Here is a 13,130-nt window from a genome sequence, read left to right on the forward strand (position 1 = left end):
GGCCTGGAACTACAGAAGTCATAGCAAACTGCACTCACTTTTCTCCACAGTTGCAAACAGAAGATGTTAAATCAACATTTACTGTTATTAGTACTTTCTACAGAACTATTCAAACATCAGGAAGAACATTTGTATAATGTTACTATGCTAAAGTTGTACACTTTGATCTAGCTCTAATTCTCAAAATATTTTATCAACTATGACATTAACTACAGTAAAAATGCACTAAAGGAAAAAAAAATCTCAGGGGCCAGTGAGATGGCTCAGCTGGTCAAAGAGCCTCTCAGGATGACTGACAACCTGATTTCATTCCCAGAGCCTATGTTAAAAAGTCAAAACAGACCCACAGATCTGTAACCGCATCACTCTTACAGTGAGATGGCAGACAGAGAGGAAAGTAACCTGGAGCTTGTAGGCCAGCAGCATGGAGACCCTGCCTCAACTAGGTACAAGGAAACCATGAGCTCCTGGAAGTCATGTGCTGTAATTGAGACGGCATGTGTGTGCACACACAGAGTGCCCTAACCCCCACACTTTACAGAGCATGCAAGGTCTCTGCTCTCCCACCCCTCCAGCTGCACCAGCCCTCACCAGTAGATGTAGTAGTACTCATGCATGCTGTACAGCTCCAGCTCAAAGCCGCTCAGCAGATACTGGATCATAATCCGAAGGTTATGGTAAAGGACCCAGGTTCCTAGACAGGCCAGATGCTGTCTCTGGGGCTCCTGCTTCAACAGCATAGTGTGAAGCGCTGCATCAACCTTCTCTGCCTGTCAAAATAATGTGTTAAATTATGGTCAATTATTAGATAGTGAGAGAACTGTGAGAAAATGTAAATCTCACAACACAAAAGTCCTCCTTTCAAGTGCACTTCTGGTGAGGTTTGCAAGGTTCTGACCTGTAATAATGACCAGTTACCCAAGTTACTCTGCAAAATAAACATCCATTTTAATGCAAGTTATCCTATACAGACAGGGTGCTGGTACATGCTGTAAACAGGTAGTACTATCAGTCTATTCCTGAGACCAAGGCAGGATGAGCATGTGATCCCAGTGGCTAAAAATAAGCCTAAGGAAAGACGCCCTGTCAACACAAGCAGGCCTCAACTTGTGACTTCAGGTCTGTGGTGTTAGTAAGGGGAACCGCTGCTGCCTGAGCCACCTTTAAACTGTCTCAATGTCAAGTAAACTTGCAATGATGCCACAGTTCTCCACTCAAGCCACAGTTTATCTGGTGACCAAAGACATGATTTAAGATGTCTATAAAGTACACTCTTCCATTTCTTCATAAACACTCTTTCTCTGCAGTATAAAACTGCAGTGAAAAATTAATCCTTAGACCATTGCTTTCAAGAGTTGCTTTTCAAAAGTTAAAGTGTGAGAAGAATACCTCCTGTGACTCAGGATGGCCTTCAGCTAATGATCCTTCTGTCTCATAATCCCAAATTCTGTGACATGGGTGTGCACTCTTCTACAGTGCCTGTAATCTCCAACTTGCTTAATTTTACAAAATGACATCTGGCTCTTACCTCATCTTGCAAGGTAGCAAACTCCTCAAGAATGTGACCAAGTTTGTCTCTCTGCCGAGCCCTGTTATGGCCATGGATCTGAACAAGACTACAAAATGGCTGTAACACACAGACAACTTGTTAACTGTCAATGTGAAAGAAACAATATGCCAAATTCTTAGATCTTACTTAAATGCATGTGCACATACTGTAGAGGCACACACAATCACAGAGTTTGCACTTCTAACACAGAATGACTGGCAAGTCATTCATATTTTCTCTAAGCAGAAAAGAAGTTTGTAGCCATATTTAAATTATTACTTTTAATTAACATAGAACCCTTTCCATTAGGGCAATACCAAGGTAAGCATACAGGAACATTATTTTTTTGTAAAATAAAAAAGAGAAGTTTGAGTGTCCATTTACAAAACATATGAGGGACAAGTGCTTTCCTGGCCAGGGGCCATACTGTCCCATTTCTGGTTCCCAGGCTGTAGGATGTTACCTGAACCTTCAAAGAGTACAGGCCATAAAGCCACTCACTCAAGCAGTAAGAGTAGACAGAAATGTTAATATACTCATTACACATGAGAAAGAGATAGGGAAGACAGGGTAAGTGCACATGAAAGAACGATGTACCACAATTTTCAAAGTACCACAACAACCCAAGTATAGTTCTTACCCGAACACAGTGAGTAACAAAGGAGTCGATACAGTCCTTAGCCTGGTGATTATTATATAGGCAACACCTGCAAGACAATGCTCACATCACTAACATCAAAGTGCGGAGCTGAGACAAAGCAGCAGTGATTACTACAGCTGCTGCTGACAGAGAAACACAACCAAGTACATGACTAAGTTGTTAAGTTTTTCACAGTACATTTGTGGATGTGATCACTAGCGAGAGTAGGAAGTCCAAAGCCCCATGCTGCCCTGACCTTCCATCCCTCATTCTCCTACGATAATACTCTCAGAATCTCCAGGGAGCCCTACTTCTCAAGATGCAGCCTCATTTGAAAGTAGGTATTGCAAGCATCTGTGAACCCCCGTCTAATGTCTTTGTGAAGTGCTGTCCTTTCTCCTTTACCTAACTGTCCCTTCCTCAGAAGCCTTTCAGGACCTGCCATCTAGGCCTGGAAGAGTTATAGACACCAGAATTATAAAGACAACGGGGACCACTGGTGTGGAATCTAAGGCAATGAAGGAAAAGCAAAAGAGACTTTCTCTTGGTGCCTTGATAGAGTTTGCAATCTCACAAGCCTCAAAGAGAAGCAGAACTAGCCCAGTGTGGCTGCGCACATTCCCAGCACTCAAGAGACAGAGGCAGGCGGATCTCTGGGAACTGGAAGCCAGGCTGGTCTACAAAGCAAGTCTAGGACACCCAGGGCTGTTACAGAGACACCCTGTCTTGAAAACCTTATCAAAACAAAACAACAGAAGGAGCAGCAGAACCCTGACCACACAACAGAGAATGACAGGCGGCCAGGAGGGAGCAAAGCAGAACACCAACATCAAGGCAAGGGGGAGTTAAAAAAAATAAAAACTGATGGGGCTGGAGAGATGGCTCACAGGTTGAGAGCAGCATCTGTTCTTCCAAAGGTCCGGAGTTCAATTTCCTGCAACCACATGGTGGCTCACAACCTCCTCTAAGGAGATCTGGTGTCCTCTTCTGGTGTGCAGGAGTATAGGCAGGCAGACACTATATATAATAAATAAATCTCAAAAAAAAAAAAATGCTGGGCGTGGTGGCACAAGCCTTTAATGCCAGCACACAGGAAGCAGAGGCAGGCAGATCGCGGTGAGTTTGAGGGCAGCCTGGTCTACAAAGCAAGTCCAGAACAGCTAAGGCTAACACAGAGAGACCCTGTCTCAAAAAAGCCAATAAATAAATAGACAAATAAAAATAATCAATCTTAAAAAACAAAAAAAAGTTAGCTGGGCAGTGGTGGTGCATGCCTTTAGTGCCAGCACTCAGGAGGCAGAGGCAGGTGGATCTCTGTGAGTTGAAGGCCAGCCTGGTCTACAAAGTGAGTCTAGGTCAGCCAGGGCTACAGAGAGAAACTCTGTCTTAAAAAGCCAAACCAACCAACCAAACAAAAAAGTTAATGTAAAAAATAAAAATAAAAGCTGCTAGAAGACTATTTGTGTTGTTAGTTGCCAAATGGGAAAATTAGAGCAAAAAACCATTCTGGTCCTTTGAATGATCTTCAAGCTTCAATTTAAGTAGCAGAGACAAAGACGCTCACAAACAACGTTTAAGAGACAGAAAGCACTGCCTGACCAGAGCAGACCTGATATGGACATGAATGTCACAAAGAAAATCCACAGGAGGACTTGAAGATGTACAACATCAATTGTGTGTGCTACTGGGTTCTGTCAACTTGACAGAGGCTGGAGTCATTCTGAAAAAACCTGGACTGGGAAACCATCCCTACCTGTGGGCATGTAGGCCTTTTCTTAATTGATGTCTGATGTGAAGGGCCCACCTCATCCTGGGTGTTGCCCCCTGAGCTGGTGCTTCTGGGTGCTGTAAGAAGGTGGCTCGGTAAGCCAGGGAGCAGTGTTCTCTGTGTCCTCTGCCTAGTTCCTGCCCTCACCTCCCTGAAGTGATAAGAGTGTGACATGAGAGCTGCAAGCTGAAATAAACCTTTTACTCTGCAAGTGACCTTGGTCATAATGTTTATCACAGCAATAGAAACCCAAATGCTAAGACAGTATAAAAGGGGGAAAGATCTCGACACTAGCCCAAGGGGCATGTCCCATGAAAGTCTTCACTTACTAGGAAAGTAGGACAGAGGGGAGGACATCCTATTGGGATTCTAGGTGAGAGAAGTATGGGAGAATGGGGAAATAGAAGGATCCAGAGGGTACTAGAAACCTACAAGAAGAACATTATGATGGGCGGATCTGGGCCCAGGGGTCCTGCTCAAACTATGGCACCAGCCAAGGACAATACATGCAGTAAACTTCGAACTCCTACCCAGATCTACCCAATGGACAAGACATTCTTCACAGCTGAGCGGAGTCTGACTTTCACACCAATTCTGGTGCCCCATATTTGACCAGGTCCCCTGGATGGGGAGGCCTGGTAGCACTCAGAGGATGGATAGCAGGCGACCAAGAAGAAACTTGATACCCTATGAGCATATACAGGGGGAGGAGGTCCCCCTCAGTCACAGTCATAGGGGAGGGGAGTAAGGGGAGAATGGGAGGGAGGGAGGAATGGGAGGATACAAGGGATGGGCTAACAATTTAGATGTAATATGAATAAATTAATAAAATATTTTTAAAAAGTATCTGAGCCTCAATGAAGTGTGTCCTTTGTGCAGGAAATTAACCTCCCCTTATTCTTGCTGAATTACTACAATAATTTGAAACAGACACTACAATCTCTCCTACAAAATATATGGCAGCTATTTTAAAAAGTTGATAGATCAGTAATTTGGTACAAACAGTCACAAAACAATTGTTTTGTTTCTTTGGTCTTTTGAGATAGACTCAAGATGACCTCAAACTTGCTAAATGTCACAGTCTGGCTTTAAACTTCCAAAAGAGGAAAAGCACGTGTGACTGAGGCAGAGGTAACAGCAACAACAGCTAAGATGAGGCTGCAGGTGCAGGGAACAGGACATGGACCTAGCGCACTCCAGGCCTTCTAGGCTGAGTCACAAAGACCACTGCCTGTACGTTAAACATGAGGAGGATTGACAGCTGCTATTTACAGTCTCCTAGGGCAAACATGACCTGACGGGCACAGGAACCAAATTCTCAGCTTTCTTTATCCCCGAGGAGGAAATACTGAGGTTGTAACCCACACTGCCTGCAGAGCTTCCTACAGAACTGAACAAACATCCAGAGGCGCACACTCGGCTTGAGGTTCTTCCTTTTCATGTCCTGCTTGCCTACAACAGTGCTGGCTTTTCCTGCCAACATCTCTAAATACATTTACATGAATACTAACCTCGAGCTCTACTTCCAGACACAGAAAGCTACCACACCTTTGCATGGCATGTGGCTCGACTTACTCACCAAACCATGAGAACGCTCAAGTGCTAATTATCATTTCATGTATGAAAACATTTTATATATTCATGCTTCTACAAATGCTGGGTTCTCTATAGGAAATGACTCAGTTCTTCCCTCTCTGTTGGAACAAAACCCTAGTCATTTCTCAAAAACCAGCTCAAATGACTGCTGCATGCACTCACCCCAGCCTCTACGACAAGGAGAGCAATCTGAACAAAGACCGGCTCTAAGAGGTCTTTATCCTGAGAAGCGGAGTGTTTGCCAGTCACACATGAGGACATATCTGGTCACACTTACTTGGGGGAGAGCACCGGAGGACTGACAAAGGACCGAAGGGCATCTTTCACCATGTCTTGCATGAGATGAGTTCCAAAGACCTTTTTGTTATCCACAAGGAAAGTAGTCTTAAAACAAATTATTAGACATATTAGTACATTACTGCTGCTGCCATATGCAGCTGTCACCACTGAGACATACACATACTACCTGTGAATACTACAGAACACAAAGGAATTAAAATGCAAAATCAGGTCAATACTTTATAAATCACTTTTTAAATCCTTATTTGTCTTAATATTTATTTTGTATGTCTGAATGTATGTCTGCACCATATGCATACATCCATGCCTATGGAGGTCAGAAGAGGGTGTCAGATCTTCAGGGATGGGAGTTAAAGATGGTTAAGAGCTGCCACATGGGTGCTCAGAGTCCAACTCAGGTCCCCTGGAAGAGCAACCAGTGTTCTTCTCCACTGAGCCATCTCTCCAGCCATCTCTTATTCAAGGTGCCTTTTGACACAGATTAAATAGCACAGAAAAGTATAAATGCCCCAAGTCAAGAACAATAATGTTGAGCTAAAGTAATCAACAACTGAATCACAAAAAACCTTTGCTAAAAAATGCCCTTAATATTAATCAATTTCTTGGTGATATTCTTTTCTGCATACATTTTAGATTTTTGACAGCTATACAAGCTCACACTGTCATTTTGAATGATATCACTATCAATTTACAGATCAATTTGGGGAAAAATAACATTTTAAAACATCAACCAATTTTTTTCAGTTTATAAAAAAGATTTATGGCTGGGTGGGTTGGCGCATGCCTTTAATCCCAGCACTTGGGAGGCAGGCAGGCAGATTGAGGTGAGTTTAATGCCAGCCTTGTCGACAGAGGCAGGCCAAGGCAGTCAAGGCTATACAGAGAACCCCTGTCTCAAGAAAGAAAAAGAAAAAATAGGTTTACATCTCCAATTATTTCGAATGTTTCTGCTGTTTCCCACCACTATTGCACATTTTCAGCAGACAGATCCTAAATAAAGGTTCCTATGCATATGCCTAAGTTTTTCATTATTATGCTATTGTTCATAAGCACTTTCAATTCATTAAAAAAAAAAAAAACCTTCTGGGCCGAAGAGATGGTTCAGAGCTTAAGAGCACTAACTGCTCTTCTAAAGGTCCTGAGTTCAATTTCCAGCAAGCATATGGTGGCTCACAACCATCTGTAATGAGATCTGGTGCCCTCTTCTGGTATGCATGCACACATGCAGGCAGAACACTGTATAAATAATAAAAAAATTTTTTAAAAGTTCTTTTAGTTGGGGCAGAAGAGAAAACATACATTAACCATGACCCAAGTACAGAAGCAGGAGGACAGCTTCATGATGCTGGGCATGGAAAACAGGCGGCCATGTACACAGGACAAATGCCTCCACCCACAGAGCCACCTCACTGGCCCAGCAGCACTGCTCTACAAACACTGACCTCTCACTGTTTACCGCAGGCATATGGAAATAACTTTTATATAGATCTCATTAACTCATCCACTCTTTCTAGCAGGTACTTTGTAGACACTTTGGCATCCTAGACAGAGAGTCTGCTCTCTTTGTGTCCCCAGGCATTAGCCTTAGGACTCTGGCCGACATTCCAATGACAGGTGCTCGATTTGTCTTTTTTGTTCTTGTTATTTAAGTTGGAAGCATAAATGACTAATGTCTTTTTCTTCTTTTTGAGTATGCATGTGTGTGTATGCATGTGGGAGGTGTGCACACTCAGGTGGTCACCGAGCTTCTGGGGATCAAGCTTTAGCCCTCATGTGTGTGCAGTGAGCACTTTACTGAGCCATATTCTCAGGCTCAGGACCTCTTTTAAATTTAAATAGTGCTAAAATGCTATAAGGTCTTTAGTTGTATGACATAGAGTTTTGCATATTTTTATTTTCTATTCACTTCCCTTTCCTATTTTCATGTGTGCACACACATATGCACGTTTTGCATGAGTATGGGCATACATGTATACTCGTAGGCCCATACAAGTGGAGGCCTAGGATTGATACCAGGAATCATCCTGGATCACTTGCTCTTCCATCTTTCTCACTGAGGCAGGGTCTCTCAATCAAACCCAGAGCTCATCAGTGTGGCTTTTCTTACTAGACACTTTGCCAGGGCTGAATTAGAAGCAGGGCACACCCACCCAGTACTCCTGTGGGCTCAAGAGATGCACACTCTAGCCTTCAGGCTTGTGCAGCAAGTGCTTTAAGCACAAAGCCATGTCTCCAGCCAAGGTTATTTAATTCAAAATGTTTCCAATTTCCCTCAAATCTTGTGGCCTGTGAGTTACTTAAATGTATTATTTAATTTCCCAATATTTAAAGTCTTTTCCCTCCCAACTATATTCCTCTTCTTGAATACTACTTTGATTCTTTTTTTTTTTTAAAGTTTATTTATTACATATACATACCAGAAGAGGGCGTCAGATCTCATTACAGATGGTTGTGAGCCACCATGTGGTTGCTGGGAATTGAACTCAGGACCTCTGGAAGAGCAGCCAGTGCTCTTAACCTCTGAGCCATCTCTCCAGCCCACTACTTTGATTCTTAACATGGCCAAAAGTTATCTTGTACGATCTTAATTGTTATAGAACTTCTGAGGTTTATTTTGTGGCCCAGAATAACACAAGTCAGTATTTCACTGAGGAGAGGGATATAGCTCAGTAGTGCAGTATTTCACACATCAAGTGCAGGTGAAGACAAAATGAAACCCAATATAGTTATTATCTATGCAACACCTTTAACAGTATCTCCTTTTTGTTCAATTAATAAGAGTAGAACTTACTTGTAACAGAGATCTTGAAAGAACACATGGTGACTGTTCACTAAATTCACAGAAAAAATCCTAACAGATAGAGAAAAGCATTAATATATTAGACAAAACCTAGCTGTTTGCATATAAGGTATCTATTTTTAGAAATAATATTCTGCTATTGTTAGAATAAGATAAAGAACTAAAGGCCAGTTTTATAGAAAATGTCTAATTATACCAGACTGTTAACTTCAGAGTCTATAGAACTTCACGAACTGACCAAAACAGAATTGTGTGCACATCCATATTAAATTTGTACACCAAGAAAATAATTTCAACAATAAGTAAGTGATGACAGAATTTTAGTTGTTATTTACAAGTAAATATTGGTGTTGGGGAGAGTTCAGAGGTTAGGAGACTACACTGCTCTTGCTGAGGACCAATTGTGGTCCGCAGAACCCCGATTAGGCAGCTCACAAGCTCAAGTGCTTCTAACTCCAGTTCCAGGGGATTTGACACCTCTAGCCTCAAAGGACACATGCATCCATGTACACACACCCACACAGACAGACACAGCTGCCTAATTTGAAATCATGAAAACACACCTGAACGAAAGAAAGAAAAAAGGAAGAGAGGAAGAAAAGAAGAAAGGTAGATCAGTAACCAGGTAACTGGGTTCACATTAGATGAAGACCGAAATATGGGTTTACATAAAAAGAGAAAAAAAGACATTAATGTTTAAAAATTGAGGCAGTGGCTAATTCATTATCCTATTTTTGAACCTTCCAATTTTTATATGTATGAATTTTAATATTTGAAATTATTAAATAGAGCAGGCTCTGCAATGCCTACAATATTGTTGCAGGCTGGCATTGGGGACAAAAAATAAGAAGTGTGTGCTCCCAGGTGATGTCATCATAGAAAGCTTATGTGCACACACAGGCCACTGCCTAGTGTGAATCCTTCTGAGTCTAGCGCTCACCAACAACAGGCCTGAGAGCAACACTGTCCTGCTGGACTTTATTTAACATTCTAACCGCTATGAAATGCGCCTAAACCTGTGAGGGGGAAGGAGGGAGTCCTCAGAAGAAGGAAGGAGGGGACAGAGGGCGGTTACCTACCTTACTCCTGCCTGCTTAAGGAGCGCTCTCTTTCTCCTTTCACTGCTACTCTCTCTAGCTATGGCTCCTCCCTGTAGCATTCACACAGACGCCCCTCTATTTTTCAGTTATACTTACTGCCTTACAAACCATCATTCTAGCTCCTTTGCTGGCTTCTCTTCTTCATCCTAAACTGTAAGTATGAACACCCCTGGTTTCTCTTCAGCTACTTACACCCCACATTTCTTAGTTAGGTTATTATTACTGTAATGAAACATGAGGAACAAAAGCAACTTCAGAAAGAATTTTATTTAGCTTATGCTTCCAGATCATAGTTCATCAATGAAGGAAGTCAGGACAGGAACTCAAACAGGACAGGAATTTGGAGGCAGCAGCTGATGCAGAGGCCATGGAGGGGTGCTGCTCACTGGCTCGGTCCACAAGGCCTGCTGAGACTGCTTTCTTACAGAACCCAGGACCAGCACCACCACAATGGGCTGGGCCCTCCTCTTTCAATTATTAATTAAGAAAATGCCCTACAGCTAGGTCTTATGTAGACATTTTTCTCAACTGAGGTTTCCTTCCTTTCAGATGAGGCTAGCTCATGCCATGCTGACATAAAACTACCCAGGACACCATCTACATAATCTGTATGTTTTAGGAGATAAATCTACCAAAGTCCACCTTCTATGCATGTTAGAGTACATAGCGGACATATATCTTTAAACATCACAGAACTGACATTCACAAACCACAGAATGGATAGTCATCACTGAACATTTAAAATATTTCAAGTTTCTCAAGTAATAAATAATGCAACAAATATATTCTTGTGTATGTGCGTATGCACTTCTGTATAGCTATGTGCAGGTGTGTACACAGCTGTGAGTGCATGTGAAAGCCAGAGTCAATGTTGGGTTTCCTGTTCAATGGCTTTCCACCTTACTTTTTGAAATAGGGTCTCTCACTGAGCCTGGCTTGTCTTCCTTACACGTAAGCACACCTGACTACCTTGCGCTTTACCTGGGCAAGGTGTGCTTGACAGTAGGTACAGACTGTTAAAGCCCTTCCCCCCACTCCCACCTCTCTTCCTATCCATCTGGCCTCTGCCCTACTTCCTCTACTGCCACTGCGCTGCCTGGAGTCCTTCAGGCAGACATTCACCCTCCGTCCTTACTGAGCTCGCAACAGTCCCACAAGCTCAGGTCTGGCTCCCCAGCTCTCTCTCCTTACAAGGCAAGTCAGAGTTTGTCTACTGTACTAGCATGTCTCTAGAGAGTCACACTGGACACAATAACAGTACAATGATGGATGAAAAGTTACAGTAATGATCACTACTTTAATGTGTATGAAAAAGAGCAATATTGGAAAAGCCAAAAAGCTAGAAATACTATGGGTACTAGGCCTAAGTATTAAGAAAGGAGTATTGCAGAAATGTCTGAGAACCATCTGCTGTCTAATAGCAGCCTCAAAACCAACCTTTCTTTTGTTCAGTACTGTTTGCTATGCTTTGCCTTGAGCTAGGGTCTCACTACACAGCCAAGGCTAGCCCAAACCCACGCCGCTTCTGCTTTAGTCTCCCTGCTGCTGGGGCTACAGCTGCACAGCACTCAGGTTTGGCTTTGTTTTTCCTACATGTCACAAAGTACGAGGACTTCCAATTATACAGATGGTTTCACTCAGCAAAGAAAGTACATGTTGTGTAGAGTCACATATAAAATTTTCATCTTTGTACTACCTGTCTGCTTTAAATACAAAACACTAAAAATGACCTAAATGTAAGCTAATATCAGTGAACCAAAAATAAATAAATAAATAAATTAAATTAAAAAGAAATAAAATATATATATATGTATATATATATATTTGTTTACAGTTGGTTTTGTCTTCAAAATAATATAGAAATAAAAAGAAAGCATGTGTAACAGAGAAGTTTTCAATAGACAGGTTACCAAGCACCACGATCTCATATCCATATGTAAGAGCACTAAAGTGGCCAAGTTCAACAGCACAGGCCTGAAATCTCAGCTATCCGGCAGGCTGGACACAAAGTCACATGTTCAAGGCCTGGGTAAGCTTCAGAGTCAGTCAATGGCAGCCCCAACAACTTTGTGTGAACCTATCTCAAAATACAAAATTTTAAAGGAGCCAGGGACAAAGCTCAGTGGCTGAGGACTAGCTCAGTACGTATGAGGACCTAGATTCAATGCCCAATATATTTATTTTTTATTTTTTTTAAAAAATATGGAACGCTTCACAAATTTGCGTGTCATCCTTGCGCAGGGGCCATGCTCATCTTCTCTGCATCGTTCCAATTTTAGTATACGTGCTGCCGAAGCGAGCACATGCCCAGTGTATTTGAAAGACTTTTTTGTCTGTGTTCTATCTTTCTGTCTCTCTCTATCAGAAAATATTTTGAAGGCAGAATCCAATTATCTAATCTATTCCTAAACTTTAGGTGATTTACTAGTATCTTAAGTTTAGCTTCTTAACATCTAAAAATGTATCAAGTCCTTATCTCCTTACAGATGCACCATCCAGCACTAGTCTGCTCTGCTGGCCAATCTCTAGAGTGACAACTATCCTGTCACTACATCAAACTCCAGAACATCATTTTATACTCACCAGGATACAATGTAAGTTTGGCAAGTTCACGACTTCACACACAGTTTTTATCCTGTCTATTAATCTTGAGAAATAGTTGACCATTTCTTCTCTTTTAATTATTTTTGCATAGCGAGGGAAGGTGGGTGGAAGTAGCCTCTGGTTAACAAGGGGCTCAAAACCCATCATAATTGGATGGTCTAAAGAACAGAAAGAAGAAAGTAACATTTCCATTTTCTCCCCTTTGGATTTTAAAATGAAAACTCTTAAATATTTTTTTAAAAATCCAAATTTTAAAGACATCTCTAAATTCTAATCACAAAAATGTAGTAAGTTTTATAACTAACAACTAATTTATGTATCATACATAAATTCTAATGAAATTAACTTTGAATTGTATTTCCTAGCTGCATGGTGGTGGCTGAGGTCAGAGCCAAGGACTGTAGCAGCAGGACTTCAGCTAAGGCCAGGAGGCCAGCTAGTCACATCTCCTCCCAGACAGAGGACTAGTTCTAAGTGCACTGGCCCTCCCAAAACAGTGAGAGACTTCCTAGAGTGTAACAGGATATGGTCTCCATCACTGAGCCCTCCTGCAAGACTCAGGACAAACACAGCGGCTTATCACCTGCACTGAGCAAAGAGCCCAAGGGAAAGTTGCCCGCTCTGGAGATGACACAGACAGGAGTAATCATCTCGTGGGCTACTGTCCATTCCCACACCTCCACAGGGTATATACTCTGCTCTGCTTTGCAATAAGCTCCATGCCCCATTCTTTACACGACACCATGTGTCTCATTTGAATTTTTTAAATAGAG

At 42.0% G+C, this 13,130-nt stretch overlaps 1 protein-coding gene across 5 annotated transcripts in view; it reads right to left on the bottom strand.

Annotated features, from left to right (window-relative positions):
- Positions 1 to 13,130, bottom strand: part of NAA35 (N-alpha-acetyltransferase 35, NatC auxiliary subunit) — a 44,587-nt gene that overhangs the window by 9,311 nt on the left and 22,146 nt on the right. For all 5 annotated transcript variants that reach the window (XM_084796661.1, XM_084796660.1, XM_084796659.1 and 2 more), the window contains 6 exons: positions 12,337 to 12,515; positions 8,645 to 8,704; positions 5,831 to 5,937; positions 2,190 to 2,256; positions 1,529 to 1,627; positions 592 to 770 (listed from right to left, as the gene is read on the bottom strand). In XM_084796661.1, the coding sequence (XP_084652787.1) occupies positions 592 to 770; positions 1,529 to 1,627; positions 2,190 to 2,256; positions 5,831 to 5,937; positions 8,645 to 8,704; positions 12,337 to 12,515 (691 nt within the window). The remainder of the gene's footprint in view (positions 1 to 591; positions 771 to 1,528; positions 1,628 to 2,189; positions 2,257 to 5,830; positions 5,938 to 8,644; positions 8,705 to 12,336; positions 12,516 to 13,130) is intronic.

The sequence above is a fragment of the Acomys minous genome (assembly GCF_964271855.1).
Source record: "Acomys minous genome assembly, chromosome: 9".
Classification (NCBI taxonomy): Eukaryota; Metazoa; Chordata; class Mammalia; order Rodentia; family Muridae; genus Acomys; species Acomys minous.